Raw genomic sequence first — 23172 nt, 5'->3', positions numbered from 1 at the left:
GATTGATTTTCTTTTTGGCATGTGTACTATGAAATGATTGATTATTAAGAAGCATAAATTAATGAATTTTGAATTGCCATTAGTCACACTTTTTTGAAGAATCTGTCAGTAAAAGGTGAAAGAAAGCCGGGTACTGTGTCATGTCATTTACTACCAAAAATTATCTTATTATTCGGTATCATCATGTGTATAATATTCACTAAATATTGTCATGCCGTATTATTTATATATAAGGAGAGGGGTATACATTGAAAGAACCCTAAGTCAACTTTTTTTTTTTTTTTACGTACGTGAACACAAGAAGCGTCAAATTAAATATGATTATTTACTAAGAAATTTTGTCTTTTATTAGAGAGCCACATGGTATATATTTGTCGTAACAAAACACAATCATGTGATTGCATTGGTGGCTGTCCTGTTTATGGATTGTCACGACGTATAGTATTCAAGAATCCAATGCCTAGCTAGCAGCTATATTGATTGGTATGTAAATTGATCTGCAGTTTAATAAATTAAAAAAATCAAAATAGAAAACTAAGTACCATACGAGATGAGACAGTATCTTCATGTGGGCATATATAATTAAGTAATTGTTCATCATTAAAATATTTCATAAATATATATATATACTCTTTCTTCTTCTTGTCATCACAAAAGAAATTGCAGAAATAATTGAAGCCTCACAAAAGCCTATCAAGTGCATCAATCAGAGAGGCTAATTAGTTGAAGAGGGAGACCACCCTGGATTCTGAAATCGATTTCCTTAGCATAACATTTGAATATATAATTTGCTCAATGTCTGTAATTGTTGATGATATTGATATGAATAGGCCATAGAAATATCATAATAGAACTCAAATTAAACGAGAAACTATAGAGAATTGGAGTTGCTTCTATAAGTTTATAAAATAGAGTACCAAAGGAATGTAAGTATTCATCTAGCACATGCAATTGAAACTTTAGTATATAATTATAATTTCAATTTCGCGTTAATCCTATTTTATTAAATCTATAATTTTAATCTCTTGTTTTAAAATAGAAATATTTAATTTTTTATTTTTTAAATATTGATTGATTCCTTAATTATATATATATATATATATATATATATATATATATATTTACATTTTAATTAATTAAATTATTTTTATGATACCTTAAATAAATTATTGTAATTCTCAACCGGCTGCCGTAAAATTTTACTTTTATAAAACAAAGTTGGGTGGAGTTGAAGATTGTCAATTTGTCCAAAAGGTGAAATTTAATGAAAAATTGATTTTAAAAAGTATAATTTATTATCAATTTTATCGTTACATATTAAAACTTAATAATAAAATAATCTCACAAATTTAATAACAAATTAGTCACATATTTTTCATATTTAAAAATTAAATTTAAATTTTTTATTTTTTATAAATTAATTTGTTTCCATTTTACATTAAAATAAGTATTTATCCTTTAAATTAATTACAAACAATTAAGATCTAAAGAGTAAGATTGTTGGGTGAAATTAAGTATATTCAATATAAGATTAGTTGAATCATGAGTGATTAAGAATGAGATAAAAAAGGGAAACTTGATGGATTTGATCTGTCTAATAAAAAAATATAATTGCTTTAGTGCAATAAATTTTTTACAGTAATTAACGTAATCATTATTATCCATTCTCGTCCAACCAATAATAATCGTGAAACGAAGATGTGGGAAATGGTCAACCCCTCACATTGTACGGTGAGTAGCAAATTGTTGGTGACTTATTAATTGTTTACTAGCAAGTAGTAAGCGTTTAATAATTTATAAAATTCCTATAAAAAAAGTTATGCACATACACTATAAAATATTTATTCGATCATATACATATACACACACACATATATATATATATATATATATATATATATACTATCATGTAGAAAATTTATTGAATTAGATTAAAATAATTCCAAACCTTTATATAATGGCTTATTATTTATTATTCTACTTACTATATGTAATCGTATTTAATTTTGTTTATGTTTTTAAAATATTAAATAAATTCATTTTTATTCAATATTTTTATAAAATAATATTGAAATATTAAAAAATGATATTATAAAAAATATACTACAGTAGTATTTTATGTTATATATTATAGTCTTAAATTTCATTTAACCTGTAATTTAATATTTATTTATTTATTTTTATTCCTACAAAAAATTTATTTCATTTTAGTCATGGTAAAATATATTTGTTTTGTTTTTATCCTTAAAATGTTTAGATAATACTTTAAGGACTAAAAATAAAACAAATACATCTTATAAGATTAAAACATTTTTTTGTAGGAATAAAAATAAAAAAAAAAATACCAAAATTGTAAGAATGGAAAAAAAATATTTAACCCTATATTATATAAGATAGTTTCTTGTTTCATATAATTAAAATTTATAATAAATAAATATTTTGAATATATATATATAGATTATATTTTAATTAAAATTCTTAATAGTTAATTTTTTATTAAAAAAATGAAATAATTACAAAAGTAGAATGTAAAATACACATTTTAAGAAAAGAATGAAGAGGAGAGAAAATATATAATTGGTAATCGAAAATTTTACATAAGAATATCAACCTCCAAAAAATTGTGTACTTTAATTTATAATATAAGAATAAGTTGTTGTTTTTAATATTTTGCATATAATGAAGAGATACTCCTAGCTTTTATATTAAAAAGGGTGTGTTTAAGAGTCATGAACTTAAATAAATAACTTAAAGATTTAACTATATTTTTAGTTTTTATTTTAAGAAATTTTTTTGTTTTAGTCTTTATGCACGCCTAAATTACCTCTGCACAAACACCGTCCAAATAAATACCAACACACACATGTGGTGGAGTGTTTGATTATATATATGAATGCAAAATCAAAATGTTTTGGCACACAACTAACACGTAATTAGGCGCATCAGCGATGTCTCTAGCGATGTTTAGGAAGGCATACTAAAACATGTTTTTTTTTCTCTTTCAAATTACAGGAAATAAAATGTTTAATTTCAAATTTAGGGACAAAAATTAAAATTACCCCAAATTTAAAAAATAAAAAACATATTTAATCTTAACTGAAATAAACGTTTCTACATTTTTATTATATAAATATCACAAATTTAACTACAAAATTGATTAGAATAAACCAAAAAATTAATAAATTTATATGAAAACCGATTAATTACATTTAAAACATGAAATTATGAATATGGTATCGTATGATTAGTTGTTAACCTTGTCTTTTAAGCATGTGATCATAAATCATTGACTCATCTGTATGAAAAAATATATATTAAAAGAGAATAATTTTTCTAATTAATCTTAATATCTCAAAAGATTAATCATTAACTTTTGACAAAAAAAAATACTTTGATTAAAAAACAACATGAAATTCATAAATTATTTTTATAGTCAACTAAATTTTGCTTAAATTCTTTTAAATCCTCTTGGTTTGACAATATATTGTAGTAGGAGATCCCATAATCACTATTCTCAACTTATTAGTTACTTAGAGCATCTTTAATTGTAATTTTTTCAAGGATTTCTTAAGTAATTTTTTTTTATATATATTTAATTCCTCATTGGAGTAAATCTATTTGGCAAGAAAAGTTTCTTAAGGATAAAATATGTATCTTCGGTGAGAAACTGTTTCATAGTAATAGAAAATAACATTTATTTATACATAATTAAACTATAGTTAAATGAAAATATAAATATGAATTTTTTATAATAATATAGTATTTTGGGGAAAAAATAATATAAGAACTAAAAAAAATTCATTTAAAAAATTGCCATTGAAGATCAATTTGGGATAGGACCGCAACTTCATGATTAAGATGGACACGCATCATTAACGAATTCATCAACCAAAAAGGTGAAGAAGAAAAAAATATCAACGAATCCTGCTTTTGACTGCACAATCCTCTCAACCTTTTTCTTTGAAACAAGGTTATTTTGTTTATTCCTTATTTTTATGTGAACGTTGCAGAATAAAAGTAGGACCATTCTCTCTCACATTAATAAATTATTCATTTTTAATAGATTTTAAACACCACATTATCCAACTTTTGAGTGACATGTTGGGATCCTCATTATTGTAGAATTATCTCCCAAATAAATTCATCTTGGAAAATAGACACCAAGCGCCATCTCTTCGTTGGTCTAAATAAACACAACATAAACAAATTCTAGTTTAACTTGATTGGGAATTATGTTATTTATATCCAAATAAATTCGAAGTATATTCTTGGAATGAATTTTGGAGTTACTTTGGTTTAAGTATGTTCTTTATTGATTGAGATTTGAAGTGTGTACATAGTAATAAGTCATCAGTGATGTCTAGTAGATGAGGGTCTCTACCCCTAAGTGGAAAAAATATTCAGCTTTGCACCATGGATAAGTGGACCAACACGATACCATAACGACGAACAATATCATAATATGTGGGTGACCAAAGAGGGTCACAGCCTGAGAGAAAAGTCGTGGCCCGTGGGTGAGCAAAATAAAGGAGGTTGAGGGGGTGTTGGAAACATGTGTTATGTAAAATTTGTTTAAGTTATAAAATTTATATAATTTTGATGAATTTATTTCGAAAAAAATACATTAGAAAGTGATGAATATGTGAGTTGATATTTAATTCAAGAAGTTAAATTTGTTGTTAAAAGAATTTATCTCAATAGAAATTGATGTTTTTGACAACTCTATTTGAGACATGTGTGGTTGAAAAACATTGAGAAGTAGGATCATTTCCAAATTTGAAATATCATTTGAAGCGGAAGAAGTTATCAAATAACTATATTTATGTACTTAGGAACTTTGTTGTACACATGTCAAAATTATAAAATTCAACTATTAGTACTAAAAAGTTTATAAATAAGATCTCTAATTATCAATTTTCGGTGGACTGAATCATTATTACTTAATTTCTAAAACACCGACAAGGTTGCATATCGAAATTGGCTATTAATTTAAAAGGTTTCCGTGTATGTATTTATTTTCATTTTTAATGAATTTATATTTCTTTATTTTACTTTATTTTTCTAAACCCATTACTTTTTCCAATTTCTATTTTTTCTCGAAACTTTTACTATTTCAATCTCTACTTCTAATTACTATTAGAATTGCTATTAAAATATAATCATTATAGAAATTAACTATTAAATCGAAAACACTATTATAAAATCTGCTTACCAATTACAAACTGTTATATAACACTATTATAATTATCTATGGATATTTTTATCGAAATTACTACTATATGTATTAAGTGTTAGATAATTTTCTAATAAGTTAAAAACTATAAAGTTGCTTGTTTGATAAAAAAAAATTTGTAATCAAAAATGAATTTTATGTTTTATCTTTAAATATTCATTTGTTAATATAATCATTTAGTAAAAATTTCTCAATTGTTATAATAATACATTTTTTTCGAAGAATAAGTATTATCTTCAAGAAGAAGGGAAAAAATGTCTTCTTAAGTTTTTGTAAAAGAATGAGGTGGGAAGAGCATTAAATTGATGAGAATAGCAACAAACGTGTTGTGGTTCCAAAAATCCAACACTAAGATTGGACCCAAAAAATAAATCTCACGTAAAAGAAATTCCGCTCTTGGTAAAGTACGAACATATCGAACAAAAATGTTACGAAATTTGGGTCAAAAAGACAGAAAGAGAGATTTTTGTTGTGAAAGATTATCAATTAGATTGCGTACTTACAGGGTTACAGTAATTCTGGTTTCTGGACCAAGAAAAAGAAACAAAATACTGGCTGCACTGATTAACATGATGCACAATCTTGTTAGGTTCTACTAGCTACTATTATTTATTTTTTATGTTGTTTAAATTAAAAGTTTATGACAAAACTATTTTATAGAGAACTTTTGGAACAAAACTATTGTTTAGTTAAAACAAATGCAATCTAAACACCCACCTGAAATAACATGCCATTTAAATTAACGCATGTGTTTCGCGTACATTTTACAAAATTTATTGATTTTACTTATACTTGATTAATTATGTTGAGAAACCACGGCGAAATCCATCATTTATGATTTTATGTTTTATAGATTCTTCTACAAAATATATACTCAACATTTTATCTAATGACAAACATGTTGATCTGCTACATTTATTTAGAAGACCCCATAACATTGTGTAGTTGATCTGCTACATTTCTCTGTCTTTCTCCCCAAGGACTTTTTTTCTGTCTCGTGTGGACGTACGTGTGTGTGTATATATATATATATATGTCCTACACCTTTGTGTATTGATAACAAGGTTATAGATTGATTCCACCAAAAGAGAAAAAGGGTTAGAATTGTGAATATTCTACCATGGATGAAGCCAAGAGAATGGAAGAAGGGCTAAAGACAACCTATAATGATTACCATAAGGGCGAGTTGAAACATGAAATTGAAAGAACTAACGGTAATGGAGATTCCATTGAGCATGACAAAGACGCAAGGATTACCCAAGAGGGTGAGTCCGTTCAGCAAATAGTGGAGCAAGAGCAACCATTGGTGAAGTGTACTACAACAAATTTTAGCAAAGTTTTCTACATAGCTCTTAATTTCTTAAATAATCTTTGGCTTTCAATTTATGCACTACTAGTGTACGTAAAATGAAATTGACGCAGGCGATTGATAAAAAATCATGATAAGTATGCTTGTACGTAAAATAGTTATTACAAAAAATTAAGAAATTTATTATACATCGTATTTTGATTAGATGATAGTGTAATACATTTCTTTTCTCATAATCTATATACATTTTGAATAGGCAACAAGACTAAAAACTGTTGTATATAACTGTAATCGAGTTACCTATATGTGCAGCTGATGGTACTAGAAGATGATGCTGATGCTGGTGGAGCATATCCACGCATTGATCACTCCCCATGGAATGGATGTACATTGGCTGATTTCGTGATGCCTTTCTTTCTTTTCGTTGTTGGGGTTGCTATAGCCCTGGCACTAAAGGTACTAAGTATTACTAATTAAGAGTTTCACAAATACTAACAAGTGTCGTAAGAGTATTAGTCAAAAAACTGAGTAGAAATTTTTTTTTATTGGGAGACACAAAATTGTGTTTTTCATAATTTCTTTTACGTTTTTTTTTTATGATTTATATATTAAATTTTTTGTTTTAATTTTTTAACCAATACCCTTAAAGTACTGATTAGCAAGAGTTTTATTATGTGTTTTATGTAAAGTTTCCATTTCTCTAATTATTTGTCTTGAAGAGGGTTGTTTTTGAATTTTTTTACTCTGCATAGTAGTACTGTTATAAAATGTTATTTATAGTTAGTTCTTTTTATTACACCAAACTGTCTTATATTGAATAAATTGTACAAAGATTTAATGATCAATATTAGTTAATACTTATTGGCTTATTGTTCTATTTCTCTCACTATGTTACGTACTAATCTGTCATTGATGTATTAATTTTTCATTCTGCATATATTAATTTATAATTTTCTGAATCATTTATTCATTCCATAGCATAGAACTTTAGCTAGTCAGCATATTATAATGTATTAACTCATTTATAATCTTTTGGGCTTTTTTTTTATAAAAAAAATTATAATCTCTTGGTTGTAACTTGTGACAACACAGAGAATCCCCAAAGTTAAGTATGCTGTGAAGAACATTATCCTTAGGACATTGAAGCTTCTCTTCTGGGGTATACTTTTGCAAGGTAAGCAAAACCCCTCTGGCTCACTGTTTTAATGTACATATTGTAGAAGATGAAACTCAAACTTGGCAACATAGATTATAAACTTCTAGAGATACTAGACCATTTGCCAATAAATGAAACTTTGAAGGATTCTGTTATATTTGCATATAGTATTTAAATTTACAATTAATAATGTCACTTGGAAATTTCAGTAGGATGATCTGATGGTCAATGCATATCATGCAAACCCATGTATGATGTATGTTTATATCTATACATATGTAAGAGCACTCATAAATTTGATTAGCAGGTGGATACTCTCATGCCCCTGATGATCTATCATATGGAGTTGACATGAGATTTATCCGATGGTGTGGCATTCTCCAGGTTTATATCGAGTTTAATTAATACATACATGCTGACCAAAATTACATTATTAAATTCTTTAGTAACCATGATTCTTTATATATATATATATATATATATATATATATTGTGTGTTTATGCAGAGAATAGCCCTTGTGTACTGTGCTGTAGCTCTAATAGAAACATACACCACCAAGCTTAGACCCCTACCTTGAAGCCAGGACACCTATCCATTTTCACAGCCTATCGATGGCAATGAGAAAAACAACAACACATTTCATTCTCAAAACTCAACTAAAAATATGAAAAAAGTTTAACTATACTCTTTGCGTATAAAATTGATATTTTTTATTTTTAGTCTTTAATTTTATTTAAAAAACCCATCATTTATAATTAAAATTTTAATTATTTTGGTCCCTTGAAAAAAATATATACTTCAATTTGCATTACGTATCCGTATCGGATACTTATATATCGTATTTGTGCATCATATGCTTTGTTAGTAGAAGAATCAAATTCGTAATTCTTTTTTTATTTTTAATCATTTAATTCACCTTATATTTTTTTTATCATTTTGTAGTTTATCTCAAATGTTGATTATATGAAAACCCTATATACATAGTGAATTAGATACCTATCCTTTTAGAAAGTTTTATAATAATCAATCATTCGGTCTAGATGATCAATATATGTTTAAATTGTACTTTGTTTCTTATTATCTAGTTGCATATCAGCTAGCCTCTCTGGCACCATTGGCATTCACTATGGGCATGTCTTGATTCACTTCAAGGTTACAAACTCTACCCATTAAGCTCCCATGCCTAGTGCTTGTGCACACACTAAAATTTTACTTTATAAATGCAAGTTAGTGAAGAAGTGAAACAATATTTTTTACAGGGTCATTCCGAGAGACTCAAGCAATGGCTCTTAATGGGGTTTCTGTTATTAACCCTAGGCCTCATGCTTCATTTTACAGAGGGTAAGCTGGTAAAAAAATTGTCCCATATGTTACAAGTTAAAAACCCATCCACCAACATATATATATATAGACACACACACACACATTAGTGCAAAATATAGTGACAAAATTTCCATGGAATAATGCAGCTATCCCAATTAACAAGCAACTCTACAGCTTCAGCTATGTTTGTTTCACAGCTGGGGCAGCTGGAATTGTCTTCTCTGTGTTCTACCTACTGCTAAATGGAATCTTAATTAAGTAATTAAAGTAGAAGAATTCTTTATTGGTCATTAATTAATTATGAGTTCTTATTTAATATTCCTCAAAATCATACAGATCGATGTTTGGGGGATTCGTACTCCATTCTTGTTCTTGGAATGGATAGGAATGAATGCAATGCTAGTGTTTGTTATGGCAGCACAGGGCATCTTCGCTGCATTTGTAAACGGGTGGTACTACAAAGACCCAGATAACACAATAGTAAGAATCTTACCTTTTGATTTATACTACTATAAAGGGTGTATACTTTCATTTAGTCGTCATATTTTTTCATATGATTTTTTTTGGATAAAATGTATTTTAAGGCTTTCTTATTCTTTTAAAAATAGTTATTTTAATCCTCACGTATTTTTAAAATATGGTGAATTTCGTCTATGACCCTTATTTCATTTGACTCAATCAGGAAAAAATCTATCAAGTTTTTAAAAACATAAAGACCAAAACAATCATCTTTAAAAACGTACGAACTAAAATCAAACTTATCTAAATTTTGAGAGATATAAAACATATTTTTACATTTTTTTTCCTGTTTGATTTCAAGTAGCTAAGACTAAGGCTGTTTGATTTTCTGTTTGGGGTGCTAGAGTAAACTCAGTTTTGTAAAAGTAAAACTTGAATTGCATTTGCAAAGTTTACCACCTTTAATTCAAATATGCACTAAAAAGCTTACCATTTTTTATGGCATATCATTAATCAGGTATACTGGATTCAGAACCATGTGTTTACCAATGTTTGGCACTCAGAGAGGTTGGGAACTCTGTTATATGTCATCTTTGCAGAAATCACTTTCTGGGGTGTGATTTCTGGCATCTTGCACAAATTAGGAATATACTGGAAATTATAAGCTAATTACAGAATCAACCATGTTAATTAATGGAAGAGACCTACAATAGTGTAATATGTCAATTCTTCTATGCAATGATTGGTGGTTTTAATTGGTTACTCAATAATTTATACAATCCAAAAATTGTCCTAATTAGTTTTGTTTCTTAATTTTCTCTTGCCCAACTTGTCAAAAAGAGTTTCCACAAAGTTCCGTATGATGGTTCAATTTCCAAAAGCAAAGGAAAATCAAAAGCACACGTTGCATTGCAACCCATCTTTGTTTTTCTTTTTGGTATCATTCAGCTAATCGTGGATGGACCCGTGCAATGATTCACAAGTTCTTTTGTACTATTTGACAAACAAACTCTAAACAAAGGTTACTTGGTAATTTTCTACCTTCACAAAATGAACCAATAATGCACGCAAAATATGAACGTAAAGCACCAAAATATCTTACACAAGCAGGAAAAGAATCATGTGATTTGTACCGTTGCACATCACGGAGCCACTATATGATCCTGACATTTGGGAATGAAAACAAAAAAAAAAATGAAAAATATCAGTTTCACTAATTTTTTATATTTTTATCAACAATTTGAACATTTTTTTTTATATTTCCTTCTCTCATCTTTGTCATTGATGATTTTCATCTAAATTACCAATCCAACTATTAATATATATTTAACTTTGTTTTCTCTAATAGGAGGCATATAAAAAAAACCATTCAGTCACCTTTGTAATATAATATTCATAATTCATACACTCATACAAATAAATTTGATGTATATTAACTTTTGAGTTTAATTATGATATACTCACTGTATAAAATAATTTCACATTATTATTCAATCATAAATCACTATTAATATAACTTATAAGATAATTTTATAAAAGTTAATAAATTTATTATAAATAATTTTGGTAAAGATAGATACCAGCCGTGGACGAACCATTAATTGGAGGTAGGTTTCCTGAGAAATATCTGTTGGCAAACAAATGTTGGAACTTGGAAGTATATAACAACAAATTAATGAATTGTCACAGATTTAAGATCTCTGAATATGACTTGATCTATTCTTTGATATCCCTGTAGGGGACAGCTGATGAAGTCAAAATCTTAATATTAGAAGGAAAAAAATGAATAGGTGTTGTCATGTTATTTTTTGTTTACTGGTTTTTTTAACTATAAATTTTACGTATATTTATAAGATTTAATATTTATAAAAAAAATAATATAGAATTTTTTTAAAACCAAAAGCTTTAAAAGATTTTTCTGTATTTAATATTTATAAAAAAAAATATCATACAAAATTTTACGTTATTTGGCTATCATTGAGGGGTAAGAAGGGCGGGAATTTTACATAATTATATCATATAAAAAATCAGCATAAAATTATTCTCTCTAACAAGTAAAGGAACAAATTCTCGAATTAATTCAATTAATTAAGTTACGAAATATAAATTATAAATATATAAATTCAATCTCTCATGATATATTGTCTCGTTTTTTATTGACAGTGGCAATCACACACTGTCAGCTGAAAGTGGGTGAAAGAAATATATTGAGAAATAACATATATTTCGAGAAACAAATAACTGAAGATTTGATGCTACAAATATCACTATAAAATATGTGATGCATATCTTGTATTAAAAAACCTTGCGTTAAAAACGAAGTACAATTGTAAGCTTTGATGGCATATCATCTATTAAAAATTAAAAAACTTGGCGTTAAAAACGAAGTACACTTGTAAGCCATTTTTTTTACAGAAGAACACTTGTAAGCCTTGATGGCATACATCTTCTACTAAAAATTAAAAACCTTAACGTTAAAAACAAAGTACACGTGTACGCTTTGATCTTACTTCTTGATCCTAAGCCATAATGTATTAAAAACTCATGAATTCTAATTCCATGGACTTATCCATTGATTTTCTAATGTAAAACTATGTTCATGAATCCTCAAATAATTTGCTCTGCCGTTTTTTTTTTTGTTGGTACAGATTACAAGTATTTTCACAACAAAATCGTATGAGTAAGATAAAATCACTATAAGTTATCACTCTTCATTTTCAAGCAAATTGAGTGCACGATGAAAAATTAATTAAAAATGGAAAATGCCAGACCAAAAGTGCTGCAGTTAAGGTTAGAGGTTTATTATTATTACCGGAATAGCAGAGAACTGTGTATACTAATCACTTTACAATATTTTCATTTTCAGTCATTGTAAAAAAAAATTAAAAAAAAAGCCTCTAAGCAAGAACCCCTCCTCCATAATGTTCTACTTGTTACTGCTTTCTCATTTATATACATGAAGTTAGAATTACAACAGCTCAAAAGTATAGCGTGGCAAAGACTACCATTCGTGCACAATACATATATTTCACAATTACTTCTAATAACAGTAAAATATATGATATTAGACCATGTTATCTGTACACAGGTAGAGAGGTTCATCTAAAGGGTATGATGGCACCATGACAGCAACCATGCATTACTCCCAACCCATCAGCATTTTCCAAACTCCCTCCTCAACCTTGTTCCTTGGAACAGATAACCCCTCCCCTTCATCAAGCAAGATTCTATATACCTCCCACTCACGATCTCCGATCAAGTGTCTTCCAATTTTAGCCTGTTACAACAATAATTAACCACAATATGAACACATTGTTCTGTTGAAAAACAAGATAGAGGACAAATTAATGAATAGCAAGCAAACACAAATGTATCAAGTTGCTAGAACAAAAACACAAAGTACGTGAAATCTAGTAAAACTGTGTTCAACTAATGAGAAACGGAGCATGATTCAAGAAAGTGAGAAGATATGATATTGTGGAAATCCAAATTATGACTTCACTAAACAGTAGGAAGCATATTAAGCAGATCAGTGATTACCGAAAAGATGCAAGTGTCAAGCATTTTGAGAGCAAGAGTGATATCATAAAAAACAAGAGGCCGGCCCTTGCCAGATAATTCCACAGGATTTGATACCAGAAGCTCGGTATCAGGGCCCCTACTCACGATGGCTACTCTGAGTGGTCGTAGTAGTTCCATTCTAAGGCGTGATGACAAGGAATTCTGCTTGTTGGGGTCAACTATCTTTTTGCCATCTGCTTGCATGATGAACAAGTCAATCTCACATTTTCCTCTAGGTTTTGTAGTGAAACGCCCATAAGAAATCTGGTTGAATGACAAAATAGGTTGTACCCTTAAGATACTAAAGATGACTAAGTATAAGTATACCAGTGAACAAAGAAGCTTAGAAAAACAAAGACATATCAGCATCAGTAGAAGGAAAGTGAAAATTCACTATGCAGTATTCCTGTACAAAAACTGCAAAACTGAGATGAAATGAAGTTTATAGGCTTATTAGTTTTAGTTTTTTTTTCCTGGTGACACTCCAATTTATAGCAGCATAAAATCAACTTTAAGAAATATAGCATTATCTAGATTTCAAATTTCTCTACCTGAATGTTGTAGTCCTTCAGAGTTCTCATGATGTCATAAAGAAGACCTTTGTGGTCCTGGCACATAATTTGGACAAGGGTGTGAGCAGGACTAAGCAAGTTGTCCATTGTGATTGAAACATAATCTGATCTGAGAGTTCCGCCTCGAGCCAAATCAGGCAATTCCAAATCAAAGATATCTGTGATTGCAGTTGGAAGGAATGGAGGTGCCTTGGAACAAGCTGTAATTTCAGGGCCAACCAATTCAATGTCAATAGAAATGATGGCATCTCCCATAATCTCTGTTAAGTGTTCAATCGTTTCATCCTTTCTCTTCTTTGTATGTAGAAGTTCCCTGATACAGATGTAAGATAGAGTACACTACATTAGTAAGCTCTCAAAGGAGATGGAATTGTCATCAAATGGGCATTTGTACATAAGAAAAGAAGCTTCCATTCTCATCAAACACATTGCAACATTCTCTAATGAAACAGATCAGCTATTGAAAAGATTTGATCTTGTAGTATTACTGTATTAGCACATTACCCGGAGCAAACCCAAAAAGATTTTTTAATAGAAACCAATAGGGTGACCATCAAGATGACAGTAATTCTGCACACAAGTTCAGAAGTGATTACATTTTTTTTTCAACTCAAACTTTATATGTTAATTTCATTGAAAAGAGAGAAGGCAAAATAAATTTGCATTCCAATTCATCCACAGACTTAATAAATGGATCACCAAGTTTCAATAGAAATAAACTAACAATTATAGGACAGCAAATGTAAAATGTAAACCTGGTATCTGTGATGAAAAACAGATCCATCACTTTGCCATCAGGTGTAGTAGATACCTTCACTTTCTTTATAGTAAGTTCTAGCTCACAAAGAACCTCAGTGACATCTGCTACCATATTATAAAGACATTCAGTCATTTTGTTCTGTCTACAATTTCGCACAACATCAATATCACAGAGCAACAATCTCATAAAAACCAGATAACTTCCAATCAATATATCCATGAAAGGAGGCAAAATGCACAACAGGCATAGTATATGCATTGTGAATAGTACACAATGAAGCTTTAGAATCAGAATTCAGAATGCATTTTAGAATATGACATCAATGGCCATTTAAGACAGCCAGTTTCATTTTCCTCTTTGCATGATTTTCACAACAATCAAACCAAACCCTACGGTTCATATACCACTCCCCACAAAAGTTAAAACAAAGGGGTTTAGAGGTGTAACACTAGAAGTTGGAGAAATTAAAAGCTTAAAAACCTTCATCATATCATGAAGCTCCAAAGTGTTGATTCTTAAGCTTAATCATATAGAAACAAGAGCAAATTACACTAAAACTCGTTGAGGTTTCTTGAGATTGCATATGGGTACATTACACAGTGCAATGTGTTTCCTTGGGTAAGAGGGGTGTAATGTCAAAACAATTAAGGGGAATTAGTGTAATTTACCCTAGAAACAATAAAGAAAAGTTATCAAACAACAACATAGTCTTAGACCATCCAATGGTGTTCTTAAAATTTGGACTTAAGGCCTAACTCAATCCAAAAAAGCCGAATTGTATATAGTGGACGTGGGATCTCAAGCACCTAATAGCCAATGTCCCTGATGGCTGCACACTAGGACGCTTCACTCAACCATTCTGAGACATTGGCAATCAACTCTCAATGGCCCCCAATTAAGGCAGGCTAGGGGTGACCGCAATTAAGACGACTTTCCATTAAGTATCTAAGTCCTATCAACAAAAGCAAAATAACACACATAGAGAAGGATAAATAACTCATCATGAGTTCCAGAAAATTACCGTGCAACAGGCCCTTCCGGTCGTGACAGGAGAAATTCAAAAGAAAGACATCAGAAGGCTTGGAGGGCTGCAAGTCAGAGCGATAATAAGAGATTCCAGAGGCGGAGGAGCAAGAAGGGCAGGCCTCAATGAGCCTCTTTTTCAACAAACTCCACCTCGTCCTCTGTTTCCCAACCACCCAGAAAACTATGTAGCACCATTTCCCATCCGTGGACACATCTTCATTGTATTATTTGCAGCAAAATAAGCAAAAAAGATAAACAGCCTCTCAATCTTGTCGAATTAAAACGAGAGATTATTAATTACCTCCTCTGATTATGTTGAGGCCGAAGAAGAGCATGATGCGACACAAATCGCAGCCAAGACCGGTTTTGTCGGGGCAATTGACCGTGAGGAGAGTTGGGTCGCCGTCTTTTTCTGGCGGCCTTATGATCACTACGTCGTCGTACAGTATACCCATCAATAATCTACTTCTCGTTGTTGTTGGGGGTGTAAAAAGAAACGAAAAGTTTAAGGTGTGCGAGTGAAGTCACTGTGGAGAGGTTTGTGTTGTGTACTTGTGTTTTTCTTAACTATGAAGGATGGTTAGTGGCGGTTGGTGGTGTTGAATCGTTGTCGAGAGAAGTTGGAGCCAAATTGACGATATATCGAGAAAACGAGATATAGTGCTAGATTGGAGCTCTGGATTATTAACTGTTTTTTTTTTTTATTTCATTTTTTTGGAACGTGCGACTTTTTTATTCCTCGCGTATTTGTTTGTGAAATTTTGGATTTATCCAGGAAGGGTTTTTTTCATATTATTTGAAAGGAGTTTTGTTTTTTTTATTATTAATAGAAAACAAAGACAGATATAATATCCGAGAAAATTTACAATAACACACTGTCATCTATTCAATCAACTCAACTAAACTCATTCAATAAAGCCTCTAAGGAGTTCTATTTTAGTATATGATGTAATGCATAAGAAAAATAATAAAACCTGTAAAAAATATTTTTAACATATAAGTTATATTTTAGATGTATGATAAACAAACTATATTATAATATTAGGTTATAAACAAACTTTATAATATAATTTATATATTTTAAAATGTTTATTTATTATACCAAATCAAAATTATGTTTCTTGTTTTTCCCATTAGTAAGGAACACAATGCGGGGGAGGCACAGACTAATCTGTTTAGTTAGGCTAGACATCTTGGTTTATTTCACATATGGGTGGACTAGCAGGCTGTCCTATCATATTTTAAAAAATAAATAAAATTAACTTTAAATTATATTAAAATTGTTATATTATATTTTAAAAAAATTAATTCTCAAAGCATAAATTTAAAATAAATAAATATTTTAACAAGTGACAACATATCTTGACAAGTAAAGTAGGTAGTAAGATGAAAATTTTAAAAGAGAATTAGAAGTGACTATACAAATACAGTAAATATATCAAATAATATATTAATCCAATAACAATAAGGTATTAACTTGAAGAGTAGAAAAAGAAAATTCATGTTGATATTAATATAGTTCTAGTGCAATGACTTGAATATAGTGTAATTGTACCGTGCAAGATTGTTGTACAAAAATAATGTGCTCTATGACTATACAATATTAGATGTGTAAAAACTTTTATATATGAATGTTTGGATGTAATAAAAAAATTAATTTGAAAATTGAATGACTACATTGTTGATAGAAAAAGATAAATATTCTTTATCTACAAATCTATTATAGAATAACAGAAAGTGCATATAAATGACAAATTATTTTGCCATATAAATTAGAAAATAATTAGTTGTTAATTTTAATTGTCAACCCACTTAACAATTAATTATAATAGTAATAAAGATTGAGATTATAATATATACAAATATTTATTTATTCTTAAAAGAAAAAAATAGAGGCGGATCAATAGGCCAACCCGCCCTGTCTTACTTGTGGCCTGTTGGATTGGCAGGTTAGGCGAGGATGAGCTCATTTTTAAAAAAGACACCAAATTTTTTTATTAAATCTATATAAATATTAAAATAAATTTTTTTATATAATGTGCTATATAATGCAGAAATGCTAATGTGGGTTTCAAAGAACCATTTCTATTTTATTGGGTTGCAAAATATAAAAATGGATAAATTAGGAACATAAATAATAAAAATTGGATTTTTTCTAAAATATGATAATTCTTATGATCTTGAAGGTGAAATTTTATTTGAAGAATTAAAAGTGATTGGAGAAGTTTTAACAATTGAATCAAAATCAAGTTTTAACAATTGAACCAACCGCCCTGGCTTTCTTAATACATGCACAACTTATAAAATAATATTAACTATTTTTCTATAGCATATTGTGTAATTTAAAAAAATATTTAAATCCAAATTTAACATTTGTGATTAGAATTCAAAAAATTAGAAGTATTTTTTTACTTTTTCAATCTCAATGTTCTCAAAATGATAAAGATATATATAACCAAAATAACCATAAAGAGATATAGATGAAATGGATGAGGTCTCATATGTTTTTGCTATTAGTAGTTTATTGAAGTTTTTATCCGCTCTAATATTGCTTTTGTTGTAAATGTTTTAAGAAGATATTTGACTAACCCAAGTTTAGGTTTTGGAAAGTCGCAAAAAGGGTCATGATATTCTTGTAGGGCACTAAGGACCACCTGTTGACCTGTATGAAGTCCAAGTAAGAAACTTTAAGTCATTGATTAATATAACTCTAATTTTGCAGGTTGTCCTAATGACTGAAGTCTACTTCTTGCTTTATCTTTACTAGGGGTAGGGGCAGAGAGACATCCTATGTCTCTTAACATATTTTAAATAATAAAAAAACTAAGAAGTAAAAAAAAAAAAAAAAAAAAAAAAACTAACAAACATGAGTGGATAGTTACTGGGAGTAGTAAAATTTAAATACTGATAAAGAATAAAATTGTCTGAAATTTGTAGACATGAAAAAAAAAAGGATATTCTTTAACTAGGAGAAGAGAGGCACCCTGTAACTCTCTAAATTTCTTAAATAAAAAATATAAAATACATACAGATAATAAAAAATGAGAATAAAAAAATAAAAAATAAAAATAATGAGAAGTTAATGTAAGTTAGAAGAAAATTTTGAAATTTAAGAAGTGATTTAAGGATAAAATTATTCAATAATATATATATATCAAAAGAAATGATTGTCTTTATTAATAGATATAGATAATGACAAAAAATGTTATTTCTTGAAAGAGTGGTAAACAAACACAAGTTTCTTTGGATAATTATGAACATAAGGTGAGTCTTTTAATTTATCATGATTGACGTATAATTATAGTGGTCATTTTTTTCTCTAATAATTAAATTAATGTTATCTAAATGATAAAATATTGGATTTTCTTTTTATGGATTAACATTATTGAATTATTAAAATATTTTTAGATTATTAAATAATAGTAATTATTCAAATTTTTAGATTTTGATGTGAATGATCCATGTTATGTTGAGTCACCCACTTAGGGATTGTTTAGTTGAAATGAGAGAAGAGAAAGGGAAGAAAAACTAGGAGAAGAAAATATCAAAATTAAGAGATTTTGATTAGGCATTTTGTCTGGTTGATAGAATGGAAAGAGGAATAATTCTTTTTTTTAGTTCATAATATGGTGTTTAAAAATAATTTACTTTTATATCGTTATAAATTTTAAATTTCAAAATATATGCACAAATATTTTAGTCATTATACTTAAAATGTTTTAAATTTGCTCATTTCCTTTTCAAATCCTTCAATATTGGATGGAAACAAAATTTGGATGAATAGAGATTTTGTTCTCTTCCATTCTGTTCGCTTTTTAAAAATTGAACCAACCGCACAAATTTATAAATATCCCTCCCCTCTCCTTCATTTTCCTCATACAAACAATGTCTTAATGTTCAATAAGAGGCATTTGCTCTCATGATTTGGCTACCAAAGTTATTGTCCCATTTGATTGTTTAGTGTGCACAATTATGGGGAAATTCTAGTAACTAGATAGAAAATAGTTTTCTCATTTGCTTTTCCACAGAATAGCATCGAGATTGTATACATTCAAATTTTTCACCAAGTACCTACATTCCAAGTCTTTCATTTAATTAAATGGTGGGATATGACTATGTTGGGTTAGAGGATAGCAATTTTATTTAAGGATGGATACCCTTGTACCCTTATCCTCTTTTTTAATAAAAATACTTTATTTTTTATTTATAAAAAATGGTGCAACGAGAACATATTATGAATATTAATCAATACTTGATACTTTTTCTCATAAAATTCTTAAGAAAATAAATTTGGGTGTTGAAAATAATTTTTTTTTCAAAATATAAAAAAATAATAATAATAAAAGGAGGTTATGATATTTTACCAAAAAAGGAAAAAAAAAAAAAGACAAAAGGATTTGTCATTGGCTATTGCAGTCCCACCATCCTTCTAAATACTGTTCCGCTGTCATGATCCAAAGACATTGGCAGCTATTGTTTGCTTTTCGAAATTCATCTATAATAATAGAAACCCAGATTTTTTATACTTATCTTATAAGAAGAAGAATGATTAATTTTCTTTAAATTCAAATTTTAATTAATAATATAATGAAAAGTATTTAAAGCAGTGAACCTAAATTGTCTTATACACACTAAGTAACAATTTAGATTCAATATTTGTAGATGAAAAAAAGTGATTAAGAAAAGAAAAATTATTAAAGATAATTAATTAAATTTTTCGATGAAGATTAATCATTAATAAAATTAATAATCAATGAATGTGTATAATAGATTATTTATAGTATAGTAAAAGAAATTGTCTTAAACACATAGGACATACTTAAAAAAAAATTGTCTTGAACATATAATAAGTACTTCCTCCAAGATTCATAAACTCATACGAGAAGTAGAAAGGAACCATCTCGTAGCATATCTCATATTGTCTCGTATCTAAGAGCATTTATGTTTATGCCATTGGGTATCTATCCACCCAGTACCAACTACTTGGACCGAAAGGAATCGGGTGGTCAAAGCAACAACACAAAACCACAAAGAAAATAATTAAAAAATAATAATTTTTTTTAAAAAAAAGATAGATAAACAGAAGTCATTTTCAGAAAATAAAAATAAGATCTCCTCACGAGAGAGTATCACAAGAAAGTCTTAAATGGGGATTCAAGAAATGTTCATTTCTATGGGTACCTACCACCAATAAGGAAAACAGGTAAAAACATTACTTTTATCTTCTCTCACGGATCCTGAAGATTGTAAGTATCATACTTTAATTTCTGATTTTACAAAATATATAAAATATTGATTTTAATCTTCAATATCAATAAAAATGAACTAAAATAAATTTTACAAACCTCAATATATAAGAATTAGAATAGCTATCTTGAATTTTGAATCAAAACATTTTTAGGAATTATTTTTTTAAAGAAAATGTTTTTAATTTTTTTTCTTCAAAATAATAATTTTAGGAATTTTTCTAAATCTCTTTTCTTTTTTAAAGACATTTTTACATTTTTTTCTTATTTGTAAAAATCAAAAACAAATATTCAAAAATTTATAACAATTCACATAATTAGTCAACTGGAATAAAACTCCTTGACAGTGGAGGTTTAATTTATTCTGTTCTTATGTCTCACCACCTCACAATCACATAGACTAAATTACCTCCCTTTCTGTTTTTTCTTTCAATTTTGTACGAGAAGGTGGAAGAGAAACAAATTTATTAGTGTTTGTTTTTAATACTTTGTCACTCACACGCTTTTGCATGCTCGGTTATTTCTAGCAACTCAAGGCAGCAAAGCATCCTTCAACTTCAAGGCTTCAATTCAATGTTTGCTTGTCACCAACACAAAAAAAAAGTGCTTACCCAAAAGGAACAATAAATAAAACTACAAAAATAATTATGCTATTAAGTACGCGAGTGAATCAATATATGAATTTTATGAATTTTTTTTATCAGTAATAAAAGTTAAATATGTTATTTGTTAATACTTCAACACATTAACCAAATATGTTATTAAGTACCCGTGTCAATCAATATATGAAATAAAAGTTAAATTTACTAAAATTCATTTTTGATCTCAAAACAAAATATTTCCTGTTTTTTAATCTCTATAACTTTTTTTTAATAGTGTCAAGTAAAATATTAATTGATGGAGTGATAACATGAGACTTACATTATTCAAGTAAAATACTATTTAAGTAAAATTACATTATCAAGAAGTTGAATGGAATTTTTATTGATAAATTATATTTTTAATTCTTTGTTCTTTCATATTAGTTGATGATGTACTTTGATTTGTTTTATAAATTCTTTCTGCATTTGCTTCATTATTGTAAATGGATTTATTTAAAAAAATTGTTAATTCAAGAAAAAGTTATATATTGATCCTTGGAATATAATTACTATATAGAGAGATATCTTTATATATCCTTTTCATGAAAAATTTAAATTACTAGATAATAAGAGATGTCAAGGAATCAAACTCAATTAAATCAATCCAATATCTGAGTTATTATAAATTTTCTTGCATTAACTTTTAATTTCTACCAAAAAAACTAATTAATAAGAAATGACATATAATTTTTTAAAAAACTACATTGACACTTCATACTCATTAATAATGTACAAAAACGTGACTGGTATTAAAAGTTTATATCAATTATGAAAGTAATTCTCCACTAAATTCAATTGAGTCTAAAAAAAAAAAAAACTTACAACAACTTAATTGATTTTTGTTGAAAATCAATACCTTCCATATTGAATATTCAAAATCAATCATCAACTAGTATTTCGACACTTACACAATTCAAATACTTCAGAATGAATAAGAAGTTGGTTAGAGTAATATTAAGTTTAATCATTTTAAATAAAGTTTTAGATTTAAGTCTTGTAAATAGAAAAAATAAAATTAGAAGAAAAAATTTCACGGAAGATAATGAGTTAAGTTTTCTAATGAAACTAATAGATATTTTACATTAATGTAAGAAAATAGTTATCTTTCAGAAATGTTATAAAACAGTGTAATTATTTTTATGTGGAAACGAAAAGAGTGAGTTTTACAAGGGAGACATGTATTTGAGAATCTATCTTTCATGACGTGCATCTGTTTGAAAATCACGTTGGATCAGTGTGACTTTTAGCCTTTTAGGTACTTAAAGCACACAACAAAACCAGGCTTTGTTATGTTATGTCTGATGGGAACACAACCAAAGTTACCCACCCACGCTACTTATATTACTAGTGAGTGTCCAATTAGCACTCATGTGTGACCAACTATGCTGATAAAGACACTCTTAAACCACATGTGCTTTACACACATTAGAGAATATACTTTAGCTATTAGTATTACAATTTGTCCTTATTTTTATGCATTCTTCATTTACTATAATTAAACTGGTTGACTTTGTTGTCCTACGTTTTGTTTCTTACGGCCTTGCTTTGTGGGCCACTCCTTATCATAAGATAGAGATATGGTGGGCCAGCCTCATGACTTGTAATTGTAAATGAGAACAGGTTTCTCCAAAGATATATGTATATATTTAGGGATTTTCTTCTCTTTTTTAACAATTTTTCTTACACGGATTTATACTTCTTTTAATAATAAAACAAAGAAATATATTTTTATATCTATATGTTTAAAAAATTATAGGGATAAAAGCAAGGTGCAAAAAATTATTATGTAAAAGAATAATACTGAATGATATACGAATATAAATTAATAATTTATACTCCTCTAAAATTGTTTTCTTTCTCAGCTTAGATTTTTTCTGTTAAGTGT

At 28.2% G+C, this 23172-nt stretch overlaps 2 protein-coding genes across 2 annotated transcripts; one reads left to right on the top strand and one right to left on the bottom strand.

Annotated features, from left to right (window-relative positions):
• Positions 1-6353: 6353 nt before the first annotated feature.
• Positions 6354-10145, top strand: LOC100781855 (uncharacterized). The gene is made up of 10 exons (XM_026123996.2): positions 6354-6539; positions 6855-6998; positions 7635-7716; positions 8006-8082; positions 8205-8257; positions 8785-8851; positions 8959-9040; positions 9169-9253; positions 9352-9502; positions 9999-10145. Exons 1-10 carry the CDS (start codon positions 6354-6356, stop codon positions 10143-10145), a joined length of 1074 nt encoding a protein of 357 aa, XP_025979781.1.
• A 2255-nt stretch (positions 10146-12400) lies between these two features.
• On the bottom strand, positions 12401-16053 carry LOC100789465 (ACT domain-containing protein ACR10). Its single transcript, XM_003535135.5, has 6 exons — positions 15702-16053; positions 15396-15614; positions 14370-14475; positions 13594-13927; positions 13022-13306; positions 12401-12758 (listed from the first exon to the last, which is right to left on the bottom strand). Exons 1-6 carry the CDS (start codon positions 15853-15855, stop codon positions 12621-12623), a joined length of 1236 nt encoding a protein of 411 aa, XP_003535183.1. The 5' UTR covers positions 15856-16053; the 3' UTR covers positions 12401-12620.
• Between the last annotated feature and the right edge of the window lie 7119 nt (positions 16054-23172).

This window comes from Glycine max, chromosome 10, assembly GCF_000004515.6.
Source record: "Glycine max cultivar Williams 82 chromosome 10, Glycine_max_v4.0, whole genome shotgun sequence".
In the NCBI taxonomy this organism is placed as follows: domain Eukaryota; kingdom Viridiplantae; phylum Streptophyta; class Magnoliopsida; order Fabales; family Fabaceae; genus Glycine; species Glycine max.
Note: the sequence above shows the minus strand (reverse complement) of the source record. Positions and strands in the feature narration are given on the sequence as shown.

Bases quoted from the DNA above. Each gene is read 5' to 3' on its own strand.
- LOC100781855 (XM_026123996.2), top strand. From the start codon at position 6,354: ATGGATGAAGCCAAGAGAATGGAAGAAGGGCTAAAGACAACCTATAAT. The intron at 9,254-9,351 runs CCTACTGCTAAA...ATTCCTCAAAAT, and splicing joins ATTGTCTTCTCTGTGTTCTA to CATACAGATCGATGTTTGGG. The intron at 9,503-9,998 runs GTAAGAATCTTA...ATCATTAATCAG, and splicing joins AAGACCCAGATAACACAATA to GTATACTGGATTCAGAACCA.
- LOC100789465 (XM_003535135.5), bottom strand. From the start codon at position 15,855: ATGGGTATACTGTACGACGACGTAGTGATCATAAGGCCGCCAGAAAAA. The intron at 15,615-15,701 runs GTAATTAATAAT...AATACAATGAAG, and splicing joins CCTCAACATAATCAGAGGAG to ATGTGTCCACGGATGGGAAA. The intron at 13,928-14,369 runs GTTTACATTTTA...CATCTGTATCAG, and splicing joins TTTTTCATCACAGATACCAG to GGAACTTCTACATACAAAGA.